Raw genomic sequence first — 22296 nt, 5'->3', positions numbered from 1 at the left:
TAATCCCAGGTATGTTTATTAAACAAAAAGGAGCTATCGTCTCCTGACATAGTCTCTATCTAGGCTTATATGCTTCCGAAGGTGGTGTTTTCCTGTCTTTCAACACCTCTCCGAACAGTTCTGTAAGCTTCAACTTACACCATGTCAAGATGGCAGTTGGAGCATCTTGAGGGATTCAGATTGTGTTCATTTTGAATGATCTTTGAATCTTGGGAACAAAAGGAAGTGTTAAGGGTCAGGATCAGAGCTGTACGGTGGGTGGGGTAAAGTTTCCCAGTGAAATCCTTGTACACGTTCCTTGCTGCCCTTGAAGAATATGCAGGTGCATTGTTGTAATGGAAAAAAATTCACCGATGCAAGTTTCTGGGACTTTTTCTCTCACCAACGCCGTTGTCTGTCTTCTTGAAAGTTCCACATAATAAGCCCTTGTGATTTTTCTGTGACCTTTGAGAAAAATCTATCAAGAGGACTCCTTTGGAATGCCCCCCCAAATTATCCCATAACCTTTTTGGCTGACCTCTCTCCCTTGAATTCATCTTTGAGGTCTTCCTGACCTTCCTTAAAATGTTTGATTCATCTAAAAATGATTGTTTTATGTTGGGCAGCATTTCCGTAAGCTTATTGCAAATCTTCAGTGATTTGGGAAGATCTTTGCTTGAGTTTCATTAAAAATTTGATGAAGAAACAGACTTCAAAATAATTTTGTCTCATAGCACAACCATATTCTTTTTGTTTTTTTTTAAGGTACCCTATTGAGACTAGGAGTCCTGATGTGGTGCTGTGGGTTAATGTGCTGGACTGCAAAGTCAGTGTGACCCACAAGGTTGGCAGTTCAGGCTCACCAGCCACTTCTCAGAAACCTTATACAGGGTGGGTATGGGTCGGAACCAACTCAACAGCATTTACCAACTACAATGAGACGAAGTGTATTCCTGACAGAACTTGTCTGCAACCATTCGCTGATGACAGATACATGTTTGTTCAGCACTGTTACTGTTGTTAGTGCCATTGAGTTGGTTCTGACTCCTAGCGACCCTATAGAGGGTTTCTGAGGAGAGGCTGGTAGGTTTGAACTGTCGACCTTGTGATTAGCAGTCCAGTGTTAATACTACAGTACCACACCAGACCCACGCATGTATGAACTGGAGCCCTCACAGCAATATTTTCTTACTTACCCTGGCATATTTTCACAAACTGAAGGAAGTCCACTAGCTTTAGTTAGAGAGCGTGGTGAGCAGACATTTATACAATAACAGCTCAGATGTCAGCCACACAAACAACTGTGATGTCTTAGGGAAGTGGATTGTGGGTGACTGCCACACTTTTTGGTTTAAGTTTTAATCATTATTACAGGACAATATTTTCAGCAGTTCATCCAACCTTCCTGGTGCCAGAAAGTCTAGAGGCCATGAGAACTTGAAGTTGTGGTCTGGATTTCCCTCCCTTTTGATGAGGATTCTTCTATAGAATCTTTGATTAAAATGTTCAGTCATGATTGTTGGTCGCCGTCCAGTTTTTCAGGTCTCATGGCAAAGGAGGCCGTGGTTCTCGGGGACAATGAGCCATAGCTTTCCTAATCTTATTTCTTCCTCTGTTGCTCCAGGCAAACAAAGACCAACTATCCTGCCTTGGATAACTTCTTGCAAGTTTCTAAGACTATCTACATTAGACAGCTATGATGAAATGATGTTGCAGTGTGTAGGTTTAGATCTTTTGGCTGTTCCTAACCATGCCTACTACTATTCTCATGCGGGTATTCAGACCACTTTGCCATGAACTTTTTGAAACTGCCTCCTACATACAGGAAAATTCTAGGGAAAAAATAATGCCGGAGGAAAAAAGTGTTCTTTAAACTTTTAGTCAACTAGCACAGACGGTATTTAGATGTTTAGCAAGTGTTCTGATGATAACATAACTTTTTATTTAACAATTAAGTAGACTCTTTAACAATCTTAAATTTGAAAACAATAACATTTCTGTCACCTATTTCTGACTCTTCTCAGGAGAAGAGCAGTGTGTGGGGTCAGGTTCCGTCGGCTGAGTTGCATTATGACTATGGATTAGATTTCGCTTAGAACACCTGGTGTAGGAGGCATGATGATAGTAGTCTTGGGGTGGCGCTGTGGGCTAATGCGCTGGACTGAAAGGTCAGTTTGAACCATAAGGCTGATGGTTCAAGCTCACCAGACACTCCTTGGAAACCCTATGTGGGGTCACTATGTCAGGACCGACTCAATAGCACTTAACAACAACCTCAAAATCAGGTACTGGAGTTTTCCAAAGTTTTTTATTTCTTGTGAGGCTAAAGTTTTCAGTTAAGGAAGCAGGCATTTGACAGATGTGTGCTTTCTATCAAAGGTGATGGTGGGCGTACTGAATTAAGCATATGCTTTACGTAGAACAATGCTGTAGAATGAACAGTTGTAGGTTTCTTGTAGCTCTATCTAGAAGTTCCCTAAAGAAATTACTTTTGCGGGGCTTGGCTTTGGTAATTCCAGCGCTATTGCACTCCAGTAAAAAAAGTTAAGTTGTTTTGATTCATAGTTTTTGACTTGAGAATTTTTGTGTGACGCCATTTTTCCTATCTCTGATTTAAATGTGGCAGAGTAGTACAACGGAAGTGCGTTGGGTCCATTAACTCAGAAGTCAGTGGATTGAAACCACCTCTTGGTCTTTCTCTTTGAGGAGTCACAGGTGGTGCAGTTGCTGAAGTACTCAACTGCTAACCAAAAGGTTGGTGGTTCAAACTCACCAGCTACAACAAAGGAGAAAGATGTGACAGTCTGCTTCCACAAAGATTTCCAGTCTGAGAAACACTATGGGGAAGTTCTACTCTTGCTACAGGTCCTCTAGGAGTCAGTGGCTTTGGTTTGGTTTGCATTCTTAGAGGTGATGGTAAAAGTTCTGAGCAGGAAATGAATACGTCTCTCACAATACTTATGGAGAAAGCAATCTACTGTGTACACAATATACAATGTACACGTTGCCAACTAAAATGTCAACATGTATTTTTCTAGCACAGTTGGCTTCCAACACGAAAGGTTTTCAAATATGTTCTCCTGTTGTTTGACCCAGGTAACCAGCTACCTAGAAATACGTACAGCTTGATTTCAGTGTGGCTAATTTTTCAGATTGTCTTTAATATCGTTTTCTGTCATCGTTTTCCATTCCTTATTCCCTTGCATTTCTAGAGTCTTCTCTTGTCTTGTTTTCTTGGAATTTTACCACATTCTAGACACTGGTGTTTGTTTTGTGGTCTTCAGAGCCATGATGGACAATACTTGACCTGTCCATTCCAGAAACACCACAGCAACTGTTCAGAGTGTCAGAAGATTGCCCGTGACCTTCTTTTGTGCGACTCTCAAATCCTTTTGTATAAGTTGACATAGTTGGAAAATAATTGAACTACCTTAATTCAGGCCAGTGGTTATGAGTTGGGCTAGCAACCTGAAGGTCGGCAGTTCGAAACTACCAGCTGCTCCGCAGGAGAAAGATGAGGTTTTCTGCTCCCGTAAAGATTTACAGCCTCGGAAACCCTGTGCAGGGTCGCTATGAGTCGGAACCGACTCCACGTCACATAACCACCATCATTACTGGGGAGATTTCCTTCCCATCCTGGTGTGGTGCTGTGGGCTAATGTGTCAGACTGCAAGGCCGGTGGTTCAAGCTCACCAGCTGCTCCTTGGAAACCCTTTACAGGTCATTATGGGTCAGAATCAACTTGATGGCACTCAACAACTGTATAAGGGGAGTCCTGGAGTGGTGCTGTGGGTTTATGCGCCAGACTGCAAATCCATTTGAACTGCAAGGTCGGCAGTTCAAGCTCACCAGCCATTCCTCGGAAACCCTATACAGGGTTGCTGTGGGTCAGAACCAACTCGACGGCACTTAACAACAACAACAACTGTATAAGGAGATAGCCCACTTGTTCAACTTGAGCAGATGTCAAATGCTAGATGTCCTAGGGAAATGAGATAGTCCTTGACTTCAAGGATCCTAGAAGGATTCCTTGAAAGTTTAGTCAGTGTGCGTATCGACGAGGAAGAAGAATGGATACCAATAGAAGGAAACACGGCAGAGGAAGGAGTCCTCAGAGGAGGTGGGGTTTGAGAACGGAGGAGTATGTGGACCATGGAAGGTGCTGCTGGGTGTTAGGAATTTGTTTTCCTTTTGTTTATTGAGCAAAGAATGAAGTTGCTTTTTCTTCCTCATCGTTTTTGTGAGCACATCATCATTAACGCTGTCGCTGTTAGATGCTGCGGAATGGTTTCCAGCTCATCGTGACTCTCTGTAGAACAGACAGAAACACTGCCTGGTCCCGCGTTGTCCTCACAATCATTTCTGGGTCTGAGTCCATTATCTGTTTAATTGTGTGGGACCTATTGTCAACCATGATTCCACCGTAGGCCGGAAGAATAGGAAAACCATGGCACTTAACAACAACAAACACTGGGGTAGTGACCTCATGTGTGTCAGACTGCCCTCCATTGTTTGGTTGTGCACGGGGTGGTTGTGGTTTAGAGCTGACTGTAGAGCAGGTATCGGTAACAGTATTTGGAGACTTTGCTGTTAGACTCACCTTTGCATTTCTTGGGCATCTCAGATCCTTAGTGTGGTGTGACTCTGAGATCAGCTGTATGGTCTTTCTATTTCTAGGTTGGTGGTTCAAACCCATCAGCCGCTTCTCGGAATCCCTGAGTGGGAACTGACTCAATGGCACTCAACAACAACAATCCTCTGTTGTTGAGCACCCTTGGTGGTGCAGTGAGTTAGGCATTGTGCTGCTAACAGCCAGGTCAGGGGTTCCAATCCACCAGCCTCTGCGAGGGAGAAAGATGAGGCTGTCAGCTCGTGTAACGATGTCACTTACGAGTCTCTGTGAATCAGAATGGACTCACAGTGCGTTACTGTGTGAGTGGGGGGGAGGGGGGGCTCTGGGTGGTACACATGGTGATGTGCTTGCCAATGACAGTTCAAACTCACTCGAGTACTTGAAGATAGTTCTCTCCCTCCGATCATCATCTTGTTGTTGTTGTTAAGTGCCGTCGAGTCCATAGCGATGTTGCAGCTAGTGAGCTTGAACCGCCGCCCCAGGACTCCAAACATGGCTGCCGTTCGCGCATGCGCAGCTCGGCTTCTGAGTTCCTGGAGAAAAGCAGGTTTCGAACCCCGATGCTGATGGCTTTTCCGGGTAGCCAGAATGTTCAGAGAATTTCCTTGTTGCTGTTTTTCAGCGTCATCGAGTCGGTCCCAACCCTATATGGGGTTTCTGAGGAGTGGCTGGTGAGTTTGAACCGCCGGCCTTGTCCAAGGTCCTACTGCGCTACTACAGAGGAGTTTCCTAAATGCGTATTTCATCCTGTTAAATACCTGGGATCCCTATGTTGTTGTTAAGTGCCTTCGAGTCAGTTGTGACTCATGAGAGGAGCCGCTGGTAAGCTTGAACCGCTGACCTTGTGGTTGAAAAAACCCATCTTGCAGTCCAGCATATTAAACCCGCAGCGCCACACCAGGACTCCTAGTCCATTCCAACTCATGGTGACCCCATGTGTGTCAGAGTAGAACTAAGTTCCACAGCGTTATCGGTGACTGATTTTGGGTTAGTAGATCAGCAAGTTTTTCTTCTGAGGTGCCCCTGGGTGGACTTGACCCTTGGACCCTTTGATTATCAGTCAAGTGTTTTCATGATGATACCACCCAGGGACTCTAAGCAAAGTCTAGGAGCAACATTCTAGGCAGAAGGAAAGGCAAGTGCCCTGTCTCTGGGAAGCCGGTGAAGTTGATGTCTTTTTTTTAGGAATGGGGAGAAGGCCTCTACAGGTGGGCTTCCTGAGCCAGGAAAAAGGGGTCCCTGTGACTAATTGCCACTGTCACAATTGCAAAGGTAGAAGTTTTGTAACAAAAACAGGGGAATAGTTAATCTTACAGTCCAGAAACAGAGGACCCTAGGACCATCAAGGGAGAAGAGCACAAGCGGAATGCGGGACCCTATCCAGAGAAGCAGCGACACCAGAGATGGTGGTAGAGATGGAGATGTGGAGAGAGGGAGCAGCTGAGGACTCTAGATTCATGAAAGGAGAGGGACTGAGAGCTGACGGACAGGAGGCAGGCTTGCAGAATGTGCCCTTTGGTGGTTTAAATTATTAGATATGACTGAGTGTTCATTAAAAAAAAAAAAAGCTAAAAATGAGTAGAAAGAAATACTGTTTATTGATGGTATATGGAGGGGATTATAACCATTGTAATGAGACAAGGTATGGTTTGTTGAACGTAAAACTGATGATCTGTCCTGTAAACTTTCACTCAATTCACAATAAAAACTTAAAAAAAGGGGGGGGAGGGGCTTAGTTGCTCTGTGGAATAAAGCACTGGACAGTGAAGTCTTCTGAACCACAAGGTCGGAGGTTCAAGGTCACCATCCACTCCTTGGAAACCCCAAGCAGGGTCCCTAAGAGTCAGAATCAACTCGAGGTCCCTCAACCACAGCCATAGGGTTGTTAGGGAGGTGAGCTGGTCTGGCACCAAATGCAGTGAATCTACGTGCGTCAGTCCGAGGCATTGTGGGCCTTCGGAATGCTTGTTGTTGGTAATCACCATGGAGTTGATCCTGACTCAGAGAGACCTTGTATAGTTTCCTAGGAGCAGCTGGTGGGTTTGAACCGCCAACCTTGCAGCTAATGGTCTTGTACTGATCCTACAACGTCACACCAGGACAGGCAAACAACTTCGGGTAGGTAGTCCACCACGGGACAGGTGACCTTGCCTCCTTGGAGTTCAGTGCTCAGACGTCTTGGCAATGGGATTTTAAACTTGGTGTCCCTAACTTAAACCCAGGGAGAATAGCTTTCTTAGTAACATAAGGATTTACTACAAGAAAAGTCATTGGATCTTTACTTTTAAGCCTCAGCCAATCTAGCTACTTGTAGTTTCAAACCATCCTCTGAACTGGATATTCGCTACTTCTTCCTTTTTTTTAAAACTAGGAGCACACTTATTTTGTCTTCATTTCATGGTCTATCTTAATTTATGGAAGGTCTAAAATGAGTTTTGGGAAACAGAAGCCTGATTTGTATTTCTATACTTAAGAAAACAAGCCTTCACATCACTATGGCTTAACTTTCAACCTTCATCTGGGAGCCAAGTAGGTTGCAAAGCAGGTGTCACCAGCACATGCTTCCCTCGGTTCACAGCTAGTAATGCTCTGCTCTCTCCCTGCACGTACTTGAAGATCTACTGCAAATACTTCCTTAATGAAATTGGAACTCACTCTGTCGGTTTGTTTGATCCTATTTGAGACTGGGAACCATCTTTGCCCTCTGAATTCTCCTATTTTTTGGCCTCTTTTGAACATCGCATTGCTATTTCTAGTCTCTCGATATCAAAGATGTGGTTCACACAGTGGCTGCAACTTTGAACTCAAGCATAACAATGATTATGAGGAGGGCGCAGGACTGAGCAGTGCTTCATTCTGTTGTACATCAGGTTGCTGTGAGTTGGAACTTACTCAATGTACATCAGGTTGCTGTGAGTTGGAACTTACTGAACCAGAGCTACCAAAATGTAAGCTTACGTCTTGAACTTTGTACCTCTCCTGTCCCAGTGCCTAAAACAATGCCCTACCTTATAAGAGGAGGTGTCCAATAGGTGTTTGAATGAATTCAGCACCCAATGATAATTTAAATTATGAAGAGCTCACAGCCTGCTACATCCCTCCCCATCTCCTTTATCTTGGGGGAAAAAAAAAAGAGAGAAAGAGAGAGAGACAAGAGAAACCAGTTAAGTGTTTGTGGGAATAACAATTCCCGCTCCTTTGATACCACTTTGCTCTGTGTTTATTTTGAACTTTGAAGTCAAAATGGATCTCAGATGTTATATTTGGAGAGATGTGGTTTGTGCAAAGTGAGGTCTTTTAAAAAGGCCTCCTCAGTGTGTCTGCCCAGGTTAGAATAATCACATTTTGCATTTGCACAGCGTTTTCATTAATCAAGCACAGTGTTTGCTTGATTAAGAGCAATAATTAGTCCAAGTGTTTTCCCTGTGGCAAGGTTGCTGTTCTGGAGGGTCTTGAAACATCTTTATAAAATGGGTAGTGAACTTGAAGCTCTTGGGAAAGATGTGTGTGTGTGTGTATGTGTGTGTGTGTGTGTGAGAGAGAGAGAGAGATAGAGAGAGAGAGAGAGAGAGAGAGAGAGAGAGACTCTTGTTGAAGAGTTTTTGCTGAGTTCACTGATTTCCTTGAACAAGACAACACTATCCTCTCAGAAACACTTATGAAAAAGACAAAACCTCCTTCTTGAGTCATGTGATAGAAATTTGCTTAGCTAGGTGTACTAGGAATTTAATATCAGATTACGTAGACATCTTGCTGTTGTCATTAGCTGCTGTCAGGTTGGCCCTGATTCGTAGTGACCCCCCTGCATGTCGAGACTGGACTGTTGTGATCCATGTGGTTTTCATCAGCTGCTCTTTGAAAGTTGGTTGCCAGACCTTTCTTCCTACTCCATCTTGCTCTGGAAAGCGCTGCTGAAAACTGCTCAGCATCATAGACAACAGGCAAGCCCCCACCAGCAGATAGGTGGTTGCTGTGGTTGAGGAGCATGGAAGACATTTAAACTCATCAATTTGTACCCTTGAGGTGAGAATTGGGATGTAATCGGGTTTTTGATTGCCAAATAGCTATATAAGGGGTCCACAAACTATGATCCGCGGGTCAGATCTGTCCTGTGTGTTGAGTGGTTTTTACATTTTAAAAAGCTTGGTGTTAAAAAAAGAAATTATCAATATTCAACAGAAACCTATGTGGCCCATGAGTTTAAAACACGAACCATCTTTTCCTATAAAGACCAAGTTTGCCAGCAACTGGTTTGAAGAATAAATTTCTGTTTTATGGGTGAAGCCTGACCTACAGCTGAATTGGAAGGAGAAGTGAATTCAAGTTTTGATACATCTGGCTTCTAATCCAGTCTTTCATTTCCGCTAAAATGGTTTGGTGATTGTCCCTGGATTTCCCTTTGGGACTTCTGGTGTGGCGCTGTAGGATCAGCACTGGACTTCGAACCACAAAGTCAGCAGTTCAAATCCACACCTGCTGCTCCTTGGAAAGCCTACCGGGGTCATGATGAGTCAGAAGTGACTTGATGGCATTTAAGAACAAGTGCCATTCTAAACTACACTCTGTAATGCCCAAGCCAGTCTAACTCAACCACAACTTCTCGTTCCACATGTAACAAGCAAAGAGCTGTCCACACAGCAATGGCCTTAAAAGTTAACAATCTTACCTTCAGATTTAGAACCTTTCTTTCCCAAGGACTTTGACTCAATATCAGCCAAATGGAAAATTTCAGCAAGGGGAAAGAGCTCTGCTAGTGTAGTGCATATGACTTGAACTGCTACCCTCAAGGTCAGCAGTTCGAAACTACCAGCTGTTCCGTGGGAGAAAGATGAAGCTTTCTGCTCCCTTAAAGAATTACAGCCTTAGAAACCGTGTGCAGGGTCTCTATGAATCAGAACTGACTCCACAGCACCCCACCACCAACAACGTAAGAGGAGCATTAACGTTAGAGAGGTACGCACCCCGTAGCTCTATCAATCACAAGGACAGCACTGAGGAAAGGAGGAGGAATGGAAATAGGAAACCCAGGGAGGAGGGAGGTTCCATTGTGAGGACTGCAATCAATGTCCTGAAACAAAATGTGTCTGACTTGTTAAATGGAAACACGACTTTGCCCTGTAAACTTTCACCTAATTTATAATAATAATAAAAAAAAGAGATAAATTAATTAAAAAAGAACCACTGGACCGCAAGCCACAGGCAGTTCATGTCCCCCTCATCACTCCTCAGAAACTTAATACAGGTTCACTATGAGTTGGAACAGACTTGAAGGCACTTATCCGCGGCATCAACAACTCTTAGATAGTTTGACTTCTTTGTAAGGGGAATGGGTGAGATAGATGGGTGTTGAATATCCTCTGGTGTTTTGAACATTTTATTTGACTGCAGGGCGTAAGTACTGCCGTTCCAACTAAGACTTTGTGTCTATGTTAAGACAATAAAGTGCATAGTAATAGTATGAGTCCCTGGGTGGGACAGTTAATGCACATGGCTGTTAATTTAAAAGTTGGTGGTTGCAGACCACCCAGAGGTGCCTTGGAAGAAGGGTCTGGTAATCTCTTTCCCAAAAAACCAGCCACTGAATACCATAGGAAGCACAGTTCTACTCTCACCCACGGGGTTTCCGTGAAGGTGGAGCTGAGTCAATGGCAATGTATTGGATACTCACTCTCCTTCTGTGTTTAATTCTTCATTTGGAGTTCTTACTCCCTGGACCAATTTGTTGTGAAGTGCCGTGGAGTCAGTTCTGACTCATAGCAATCCTGTTTAGGGTTTTCGAGGTGCAGTTGGTGGGTTTGAAGCGCCAACCTTGCGGTTAATGGCCCAGTGCTGTATTTTACAGTACAACATCAGGATTCCATGTAGTTTACTTCAGACCAAGAGAATAGTATTGTTTTATTTCCAAAACATTGTTTGGGGTTTTCATTTCCTTTCTGAAAATGAGCTCTGTGGAGTTACTTAATTGGATGAATAGAAATGAGGTATTGTTGGCATTCTTATCAGCCTCCCTGCCATGGGGATGGGGAGTCTGTATCCTTCTACCTCCTAACTGTGGCTGCCACAGTCCCGTCACCACAGACAGACACAGCGCATGAGGGAGCTGAGAGGACAAGCCAGAGATAAGCCACAGATCAGGAGCCATCAGATGGGAGAGGTGGGATAGAAGTTGGGGTAGAGGGGAGAGTTGTTGATGGTGCTAGGATGGCTTGAATGTGCCTTCTTCTCCATCCTTCTTGGGACCACGGACACAGATTCTGTAACTAATCTGTTCTTCCTTTCCCTGTGCCCCAGCTCTTCTCTTCATCTTTCCTCTTGGGCATTTCCAACCATCTTTCCCTGCTTCTTCGTTCTCGTCTTTCTGCACTCCTGACTCTGAAGAGAAGATGAGCATGGGGGTGTTAATGTCTTTTTTTTTATTTTTTAAATTCATTGCAAACATCTTTTATAAAAAACCTAAAAGATGGAGTACACAGATATCAAATGGACTGCATCTTTGGGAAGACATAGCAGAAAAGCTCACTATCATCAGTCAGACAAGTCTAGGAACTGACTCTGGAAAATACCCATCAGTTGTTCATGTGCAAATTCAGGCTGAAAGTGAAGAAAATTGAAACAAGTCCACAAGAGCCAAAATATGACCTTAAACATATCCCACCTGAATTTAGAGACCATCTCAAGAATAGTTTTTATGCATTAAACACTCATGACCAAAGACCAGTAGAGTTGTGGGATGACACCAAGGACATCACACAGGAAGAATGCAACATCTCTCTAAGGGATAATGATCGTGAACATTTCTTCAGATGCGTTTGGCTGTCCAAATGTCTTCCTTGGTGAAGTGTCTGTTCATGTCCCGGGTATGCTTATGTCTCTAGCCCACCTTCCAGCTCCTCTGTGCTTCTGGTAAACCAATGGCCCAGAAGCTGTTGTGCAGTTTTCTGACTGTGGTCAACACCCGTGGGTGATGTGTTCGTGAACAAGGATCTCTTCCTCCTCTCTAACCTGACTTGCTCATCTGTTTTAGAGCATAAAATAGACTCACGGTGTGGTCCCAAACTATAATGGTGGTTGGGATTCTTGGCCAATGAATCCAATGATGGGGTTCAGCTTAGATCCAGGAGGGGGCTAGGTCTAGGACGCCAAGACCTTGCAGCATAGTTTCTGCTTCATTTTTACCTCAAGCAACCTTCTTTCTGTGCTTCCCAGTCTACCCGGTGGGTAGAAGATGGCCATCCCATTGACCTGGGTGTGTATACAATCTGGTCATATGTGGAGACTGTTCCCGTTATGTCCCATGTAAAAATTCTCAGAAGAGAGACTACATAGAACTCATCCTGGGGCATCATCTTTGGTCCAAGGAGCTGTGACCAGTATCGGGATCACACCGTACAAACATGGCTGCTAGGCCCTGTCCTTTCGTGGGAGGGGGAGGGTCCCATGTGCAGAGAAAGGATAAGTCATTGGTTCCTTGTCTGCGTTGTTGTTGTTGTTGTTGTTAGGTGCCGTCAGTCGGTTTTTACTCATAGCAACTGTATGCACAACAGAATGCAATACTGCCAAGCCCTGTGCCCTCCGCACAATCGTTACTATGTTTGAGCCAAATTATTGCTGTGTTCATCTATTGAGCGTTTTCCTCTTTTTCATGGACCCTTCACTTCACCAGGGACTGAGTCCTTCTCCAGGGACTGATCCCTCCCGACAAGTTCCAAGTATGAGGAACAAAGTCTCACCATCCTGGCTTCTAAGGAGCATTCTGGCTCTTCTCTTCCAAGACAGATGATGTCTTTGATCTTCAGGCAGTCCATGGTACTTTCAGTATTCTCCTCCAACACCATAACTCAAATGCATCAACTCTACTATAGTTTTCCATATTCATTATCCAACTTTCACATGCATATGAAGCTACTGAAAATACCTTGGCTTAGGTCAGGTGCACCTTAGCCTTCAGACTTACATCTTTGCTCTTGAACACTTTTTTTTTTAAAGCTTTTATTGTGAACTGAGTGAAGGTTTACAGGACAGATCATCAGTTTTACATTCAACAAATCATTGCAATGATTACAATCCCCTCCTTGCACCATCAGCTAGCAGTATTTACCTCTATTACCTTATTATTATTATTTTTTGATGCATACATACCACATTGAAAATATATATTCATTTAATTGTCCAAAGGGCACATTTTGCAAGCCAGCCTCCTGCCTGCAGTCACGCTTTCTCAGTCCATGGGCCTGGAGTCCTCTGCTGCTCTGTCTCCCTGTGTCATCGCCTCTGCCACCATCTCTGTTGTCACTGCTTTTCTGGTTAGGATCCCTCACTCTTCTCATTCTCTTCCCTCTTGATGGTTCTACTGTCCTCTGTTCCTGAAATGAGAGATGAACTGTTCTTCCCTTTTAGTTACACCTTTTCTACATTTACAGTTGTGACAATCACCATTAGTTCTGATAACAGTTACTCACAATTGGATCATAGAATCCTGTCCTCATCATCACCAGATCCATCTGGGCAAAAGGAAAACTGTTCAGTGGGGATTCTATCTTACCCCCTTGTTCTGACACTATGCATCCTCATGAAAGCTTGTAAGCCTGCCGCTTTATGCCTTTATAGCTCCCAATTTTGATAGCCAAAGTCTACGTTGCCCATCCTTATCAACCCAGTGCACTGAGGAGGCAAGCTTGATCTGTGACATGAAAAATCTGTCCCTTTTCCATTGGAATTTTGGGCAACATCATCCGTAAGCCAAGGTCCAGTTCACTTTAGACCAGCTGGCCACTTCACTCTTACCTCTAGCCCTCAGCGGCTAGGTCACTGCCGTTGGGTGCCATTATCTTTTTTTTTCCATTTGCTTTTCTTTCTAACTTTAAATTTATTATTATTATAAAAATATATGTAGTAAAACATTGGCCACTGTAACGTTTTTACATGCACAATTCCATGGTATTAATTACATTCACCATGTCGTACAGTCATCATCAGTATCCATTTAAAAAATTTGCCATCACCCTTAACAGAAACTCAGTACCCCTTAAGCGATAATTTATAATAATTTCTGATACCTAATATGCCAAACTCTGGATATTTTTGAACATAATACATTTTTAAAAAAGCTTTTATGGTGAATTGAGTGATAGTTTACATGGGAAAACATTGTTTTTGCACTAAATCTATCATATTTTGTTTCATTGCAATGATTCCAATCCCCTCCATGCATCATTGTTTGACAGTATTTGCTTCTATTCCCTTTGTTTATTTTTTGGTTTGATGTTTCCTGGCTGCCAGCACACAGCCTTTCTCTTTCCATGAGTCTAGAGTCCTCAGCTGCTCCCTCTTCCCATGTCCTCATCTCTGCCTCCATCTCTGGTGTTGCTGCTTCTCTGGATAGGGTCCCACATTCCGCTCATGCTCTTCTCCCTTGATGGTCCTAGGGTCCTCTGTTCCTGGAATGGAAGATGAACTACTCCCCCTTCTACCTTTACAGTTGTAGCAATCGGCAATTAGTCATGATAACAATTACTCACTATTGAATGAAATGAATCCCATCCTCATCTCCTTTCACCAGCCCCATCTAGACAACATGAAAATAATTCAGTGGGAATTCTACCTTCCCCCATACTCTGAAACTAAACTCCCTCTTAAAAATTTGTAAGACCACCATTTATTGTCTTTATAGCCACCCCCCTCCATCTAGGTAACAATTAGTCATGATAACAAGTACCCACTATTGAATCATAGGAGTCTTATCCCCATTTCCTTTCACCAGACCATCTAGACAAGATGAAAGCTATTCAGTGGGGATTCTACCTTCCCCTGCACACTCTGAAACTAAACTCCCCCTTGAAAACTTATAAGCCAGCCACTTTGAGCCTTTATTACCCCCACCCCAATTTTAGGTAGCCAATGTCTAAGTTGCTTGTCCCTTTCAAACCTTTATACCTAGGGGTTAGGCTTGATCTTTGATGTGAAGACTCCTTCCCTCTAGGTTGGTAATTTGAGTTACTACATCCATAAGTATAGGTCAAGTTCATCAAATTGTAGCAATTTTCACTTGATTACTTGATCAAATTTGTTTATCTTCCCCTGCTGCTGTTGCTGTTAAAGTGCCATCGACTCAATTCTGACCCGTAGCGACCCTGTATAGGGTTTCTGAAACTGTAAATCTTTATGGGAGTAGAAAGCCTCATCTTTCTCCCATGGAACAACTGATAGTTTCGAACTGCTGACCTTGAGGTTCGCAGCCTGATTCGTAACCACTATGCTACCAGAGCTCCTTAGTCGAGTTCTAATCATCAAGCCATCGAAGTTAGGTCAAATGGGTATTCTTGGCAAGTTTGGGCATTCTTGTGCATCTCCCCTCACTTCATATCAGCTAGACACTTCACTCTCAGCTCTAGCCCTCCATGGGTTTAGGAGTTCCCAAGTGTCCCCAAACGTTGGACCAACCAGCCCTTTCTCTTATCTCTCTTATCTCAAGGTTGAGAGGAGTCTAAGTTTCCATTATCTTTTAATTCCATTTTTCCATGAACTTTTTGCAGTCCTCTCACACTGTGTGATACGCAGTGACCCTACAGGCCACAGTAGAATTGTCCTAAAGCCTTGCCTAGGCTGACGTCTTTATGGAAGTATATAGCACTGGATCTTTCTCCCACAGACCCGCTGGCTTATTTGAACCCTTGACCTTTTGTGTTTAACCATTGCACATCTGTTCACTTATTGGCTGCCTGGTGTGGCTCTGTGGGTTAAATGCACCAGACTACAAAGCTGTTGAACTGCAAGATTGGTGGTTCAAACTCACCAGCTGCTCCTTGGAAATGCTTTACAGGGTCGCTAAGGGTCAGAACCGACTCAACTGCACTTCACAACAACAACAACTGTGTGCTAATTGCTTCTCAGTGCCCTGGGATGAGAACAGTGAGGAACATCAAGTCCCTGCCCTGATGGTCTTGAGCATCAGCTGTCTTGCCTTCATTTTCACGTCAGAGTGGACAAATCCCGTACTGGTCAATATGCTGGCTCTTACTTCTCTTTATATTCTTTTCCCCTTTGGTTTTGTTCTTAACTAATAGATATTTATTGAACTCCTGCTATCTGCTGACACCATGTCAAGTGCCCTGGGGGATTTGTAAGCATATCCTCTCATTTTGTAGAGTGGTCTTTGCAAAATGCATTAACTTGGGATTTCCTGCATGAGCCTGAAATTGAAGCTTTAGTCATAACGAGCTTTGCTATATATGGTAGAGTGATTTCTTTAGACAATTCATTTCTGACAACTGTTGGCTATTTGTAAAAACAGGATCTATACTTTTCTCCTCAGCAGGGTTAGGTTAAGATGAGGTCACTGAGGTAAGAGAAAGTTATCTGAGTCTTAGGGAGGAACTGGAATGGTCAGTGTTCAGGTCTGGTCCTGTTGTTCTAGAAAGACGAGCTGATCTGGTGAACGCGAAGTTCTTGCGTGCCTTAAGTGCAATACTTAGTACTATGACCATTGCTTGTGTCAGTGACATTTTGGCCTCAATATTCGTGATATAAGGAGGCCTGGGGGCTCTGTAAGATAAACACTGCACTGCTAACCATAAGGTAGGCAGTTTGAGGCACTCCATAGGAGAAAGATGAGACTTTCTGTTCTCCCCAAGATTTATAGCCTTGGAAGGCCTAAACGGGTTGCTGTGAATCGGAAAAGACTTGGCAGCACTTAACAACCCCCAAAAAACTCCATGAGGACGGGACCAATGAATTGGTGTCTTGTGGACGCTCCCTTAATGAAGGGTAACAGATAGCAGGGGTTGAGAACCACAAACTGAACACAGTCCAGGCGATGAAATAATTGTGAGCACACCAGTGTGTGTAGTTGGAGCTCTTTGTGCATCTGATCGCTTCTCTGTCACAAGCTCAAAGGGAGCTTTTATAAGACTTGAGTAAAAACGATTTGTTCCGCCTGCAAATATGAGTGACCGTGATGTGTCAGGCACTGTTCCAATGACTGAGATCAGTACAGGGAGCAGACTAGGGACTGATTTCCCTGAGCTTGGGTTCACAAAGACAGAAAATAAACAAACGTCGCCAGGTCAGGATGGTAGGTGCTGCAGAATAAAGCAGTCGGGTGAGTGGGCAGAAAGGAAGGCAATTCTTTGATCTCTGCTCCTTGAAGACATATTTTTATCTGCCTTAAATCAGTACATGCTTTAATCCAGTCCTATCTGATTGAAGTCAGGACGCAGGAGTTTCTTGCTCTGTGCTACCTCTTGTTGACAAAGAGGACAGGAGCAGTGTCCCATGGAAAAAGAGGGACTTCAGAGTCTGGGAGTCTGAGATGAAGGCAGGAAGAACAGGATAGATAAGGTGCTGTGGGTATACTTTTAGTGTTTTGTGGCAAACTGAGTATGTGTCTGGTGTGTGACCAGGACCTGGCTGTGCCTATACCTCCTAGGTGCCTTCAACCTGGGTGAGGGGTAAGTTTTTGTTTGTTAAGACTTCATTCTTAGCTTCAGTTCAGGACGGTTTATTGGCTCTCAAACATTGATTTCAGTTTTGGTTGTCCCCTGCCTGGATAAGGCTCATGGGCCTTTTTAAGTTGTTAAGTGCAGTCCAGTTGGTTCCAATTCATAGTGTGACTCTGTATAGGGTTTCCAAGGAGGGACTAGTGAGCTTGAAGCGCCAACCTTGTGGTTCAAACCGACCTTGCAGTCCAGCGCATTAACCCACAGCGCCACACTGGGACCCCATGAGCCATATCTTCACTTTAAAAAGATGACATCTCACTGCCATCCACTTGGTTCCGACTCACAGGGACCCAATAAGTCAGAGTCGCAAGGCTTTATGGGAACACACAACCTCTCCTTTCTCCTGAGGAACTGCTGGTGGGTTCCAAACAGCAGACCAACACTTAATCCTTCAGGACTCCTTACATCTACCAGACTCAGCCTGAATGTCCTCTTTCAACAAGTGTCTCAGTCCCTGGGAAGGAGACGCTTGCTTTCAGGGGAATCCAATTCTTAAATGACAGTCATTTCTTGGGTGGGTGGTAAAAAACATAATGTTGGAGCAAAATGTATATATATATGTAAGGCCGGCAAGATGAGTTTCATTTGTAGGAGGTGTGTCGTTACTTGTGAACCTTCACCTCATAAACCCCTCTACAAGGAAGGGCACCACTTGTCAAGGGGGTCTGCCCTATCTAGTGAGGAATGCTTGTAGTTGGGAATGAAATCAATTCATAAAGAAATAGGTTAGTTTGTGCAGCCCCTAGGTCATTTAAACAGTGACACAGAAAAGCATGCAGTGCCCAGACACTGGGATTATCAAGCTCCTGCCCATCATGGGGACAGGCCCATCGTGGGAAGAAGAAACCGCCCGGGTGTTCAAAACCAGGGTGGAGGGCGCTCTTTGTCTGGAACGTGGGCATTGCGGGGTTAGGGCGCTCTTCTAGAAGCCCAGCGCGTCCGGTATCCCTTTCTGCTGCGTGCGGACCAGGGAGCATCCCCGCCGCCGCTGTTACCGCGCGGCTCCCCAACACCCTCCTGGGAGCTCAGCGCCGCGCGTCTGCCCCTCCTCCCCGCTGGCGCGGCCGGTACGCAGCCTCCCAGGTGGGGCGGGTGCGTGGGGAGGTGCCCGGGGACCGGGGCGGGGCTGGGCTGGGCGGGGCCGGGAGCTGCCACCGCGTCTCCCGGGAGCAAAGGTACAAAGGCGGGCGCGTGCGGGCGCTGGAGCATCCTCCCCCAGTGGGGCTCCGCCCGCAGACTCCGCCACTGCCTCCTGCCTGCCTGGCTGCTGACTTCTTTTGTGTGTTTTCTGGCCTCTCCAGGACCAGTCTGTTCTTCTTCGGGCTACAAGAAGGCAGATGATGAGATGTCCCGGGCCACGTCTGCTGCAGATCAGCTGGAGGTACCAGCCCGCACCATTTACCTCAACCAATCGCATCTCAACAAATTCCGTGACAACCGGATCAGGTAGGCAACGCACACCGGCCGTGCACCAGGGCCAGGGCCAGAAGCAGAGGGATTCATAGCTGGGATGGGGTTGCTCTTCCTGTTGTCATCTTTCCACCGCGGCGTCGTTAATCCAGCCCCCGCCCCTCTCTGCATCCTCCATCCCCTCCTTTTGGAACCTTCCAGTCTCTGGGAGCTGAGCTTCCAAGGGGGTCAAGCGAATACAGCCTTACTTTTCTCTCCCCTTCACCTGGTCTCACTGATAAACGTCAGCTCCGTATCTTTTCATCCCTTGGGCTCTTTGCTAGGAATTCCCATTTGTCCTACTGTAAACCCCCATTGATAGCACTCCTTAGCAATGTGCAGATTGTAATGTCAGGATGAGCTGGACTCTGGAGTTCTACAGATTTCAAGAACGCCCCTTTCAGTTCTAAATGGCCCACCACATTTCTTAAGAGGGCTTAATTTACCTGGAAACTTTACCCTCTGTACAGTTTAAAGAGTTAGCAGAAAGATGGATGGGCATGAACATTTAAGTGTGTGTGTATTTTGTGGGCCACTCTGCCAACTGCTTTAGTTACACTGGCTTAATGAATTTCTAGAAGCCCTTGGAGAAGCTATCCTTGCGCAAGGCTCCATTTCAGGAACTAGAGATACAAAGATGTGAAGTGATCTGGTAGGGCCATTTAACTGTATCTGACTGAGCCAGAAGTGGGATCTGGGACAGTCTGACCATTAGACCCACACTTTGCCCTCAACACTTTCTCTTTAGGTGTGGCTACGAGCGCGTTTTCCAAATTTCATTGAACTGTAAGGCTCGGATGGTTTTCTGTCCATTGGTGGTTATAGATGCTGCCGGGCCTTGGGTTTCACGGAACTCGGTTCAGATGCAAAGCAGTTAACTGGTTGATTAAGTTAGAGGCAGTTATTTATTGATGAACTTGGATTCCAAGGCAGGGAGGGCTCGATCTTGGAAGTTAGGACTAAAACTTTGTCACTTCAGCAGTATCATTTGTGAGGGCAGCTGAATCTGCCCTCTTTATTTAGAAAAGGCTGTGACTATTGGGCCATATTGCAGACCCATAGGATTTGGGGTTGAGCCAATAGTGTGCATTATGTGGCGGTGATACCATCTTTTATTCGAGGGGTGTAAGATTTATTTTGGGATTTTAAGACTGACCATCCAGGTAAATTTTTAACTTCAAAGTATAGTTTATAAGAAGAGCCAGGGCCGTTCCGGAGGGGCTGACCTTGAGTTAAGATGTTCATTAGCTACGATAGATGAGTTGTTAGCACTTACACCCAACAGGATGGGTCTGATGAAGAGACAGGTAGCAGCGATAAGGATGTGCAGACATTGGAACCCCCAAATATGCTGCTGGTGGGGATGTTAAATCTCCAGTCTGGAACTTCCTCAAAGGATTAAACTTGGACTTACCTTATAACCCAGCAATTCCATTCAGATATATCCACACAAAAACGTATCCACACAAAAACAAATGTTCATACCAGCACAATTCATAATCATGAAAAAAAAAATGGAAACAGTTTAAATGTCCCCTGAGAGAATGGATAAATAAAATGTGATATAGCCATATAAGGAAATATTGTTTGGCCACTGAATGTAATGAAGTTCTAGTACATGCTACAGCATGAAGCATCCTTGTAAACCAACACGACAGGTGAAAGAAGACAGCTCCAAAAGACCACATATGTTAGGGTCTCATTTATATGAAATGTCCAGGAGAGGCAAATCTATAGGGATAGAAAGCAAATGAGTAATTGAGGAAGGGCTGGGGGGAGAGCAGGGGGTGGGCAGTGATGATCAATGTCTGATGAATTTTGTATTTTGGGGGGAATGATGAAAAAAGTTCACAAGTTGATTGTGGTGGTGATGTTTGTACAACTTTGTGACTCTGCTAGATGCTCTGTGTTGTACGGCATCCTGGTGTGGAGCTACAGCATCAGCACTGGACTGAAAGGTCGGTTTACATCACAAGGTTGGTGGTTCAAACCCACCAGCTACCTGCTCTTCAGAAACCCTCTGTAGGATTGATCTGAGTTGGAACCAAGTCACGGCACTTAACAACAACTGCATTATACAAGGAGCCCTGGTAGTGTAGTGAGTTACGAGCTGGACAGCTACTTGCAAGGTCAACAGTTCAAATCTACCAGTTACTCCATAGGAGAAAGATGAGGCTTTCTGCTCCTGTAAAGATTTACCACCTTGGAAACCTGTCTGTATAGAGTCACTATGAGTCAGAACCTACTCCATGGTGCCTAACCACCCCCACCAACTGACTCAAGGGTACTTAACATTACAACAACTGCACTGTACACTTTAAGCGAATGGGTTTTGTATGGTTTGTGAATTTTATCTCAACCAAGCTGTTATTTAAAGAAAAAAAATACAGACCTCCAAAGTCCTACGGTGCTAATTTGATTCCATGGCCCACACCTGTTTGTATGTGTTTCTGTTGAATTTCTTTAAAAAAGAGAAAGATAATTTTTATGAAAACAATGCTGTATAAGGTAACAGAAACTGAAAAGTTATTTTTCTTTCTAAACGTCAACATGTTTTCATGTAATCTGTCTACTTAGTCCCTATTGTTATCATTATATATATATATATATATATATATTCATTATGGTTCTAGGCAGGCAGGGTGGAAGCCTGGGGAATGAAATAGAACTCTTGTTTTTCTTTGAATTCTCTCGTTTTCCTGGAAGGTACCAACTCTTAAGCGCTTTGGTGGTTGTTGTTAAGTGCCATCAAGTTGGTTCTGACCCATAGTGACCCTGCGTGGGGTTTCCAGGGAACCACCAGCCTTGTGGTTTAAGCTGATTTTGTGGTCCAGCACGTTAGTGCTTCTTGTTGTTGTTACGACTAGGTTCCGATCCATAGCGACCCTGTATAGGGGTTCCAAAGAGCGACTGGTGAGCTTGAACTGCCGACCTTGAGGTTCAAATCGACTTTGCAGTCCAGCGCATTAGCCCACAGCGCCACTTAGTGCTTCGTAGTGGGTCTTAATACCTGTGTGGACCAAGGACTCAGAGCTGAGCTCTCAGGTGGATTATATTATCTGTCGCTGGAGATCAAGTGACTTCCTGTTTCAGAAGGCGCCCTGGTGGCGCCAGCGGCTACTAATCAAGAGCTCGTGGATCAGATCCACCTATGGGGCAGGTCCCTTCTGTCCTGTAGGATCCTAACGAGTTGGAATCCACTTGGCACTGGGTTAGCTGTTGTAGACTTCCATTTGTATTCTCTGCGAGGGGAAGAGTACACAGTGGATAGGTTGAGTGTAAGTTTACAGGGCACATTATCAGTTTTGCATTCAATAAATTGTACACCTTGTTTCATTACAATGATTATAATCCCCTCCATATACCATCAGTTAACAGTATTTCTATTCATTTTAGCTCTTTCTTTTAAAAACATTCAGGCATATATAATAATTTACAATATCAAAGGGCACATTCTGCAAGTCTGCTTGCTGGCCGTCATCTTGTAGTCCCTCTCTTCCCATGGATCTGCTCCCTCTCTCCATGTCCCCACCTCTACCTCCATCTCTATTTGTCGCTGCTTCTCTGGATAAGGTCCTGCACACCACTTGTGCTCTTCTCCCTTAATGGTCCTAGGGTCCTTTGTTTCTGGACTGTAAGATTAACTACTCCCCTGTTTTTGTTACAAAACTCTTCTACCTTTATAATTCTAGAGTCGCAATTGTTGTTGTTGTTGTTAAGTGCCATCGAGTCGGTTCC

General features: G+C 44.5%; 1 protein-coding gene across 1 annotated transcript in view; it reads left to right on the top strand.

The window, feature by feature from the left end:
* Positions 1-22296, top strand: part of ATP8A2 (ATPase, aminophospholipid transporter, class I, type 8A, member 2) — a 727934-nt gene that overhangs the window by 98941 nt on the left and 606697 nt on the right. Inside the window, exon 2 of the mRNA XM_006831949.1 lies at positions 18411-18555. Within this exon, the coding sequence (XP_006832012.1) occupies positions 18411-18555 (145 nt within the window). The remainder of the gene's footprint in view (positions 1-18410; positions 18556-22296) is intronic.

The sequence above is a fragment of the Chrysochloris asiatica genome, unplaced genomic scaffold (assembly GCF_000296735.1).
Source record: "Chrysochloris asiatica unplaced genomic scaffold, ChrAsi1.0 scaffold00005, whole genome shotgun sequence".
In the NCBI taxonomy this organism is placed as follows: domain Eukaryota; kingdom Metazoa; phylum Chordata; class Mammalia; order Afrosoricida; family Chrysochloridae; genus Chrysochloris; species Chrysochloris asiatica.
This window is presented reverse-complemented; position numbering and strand designations above follow the sequence as displayed.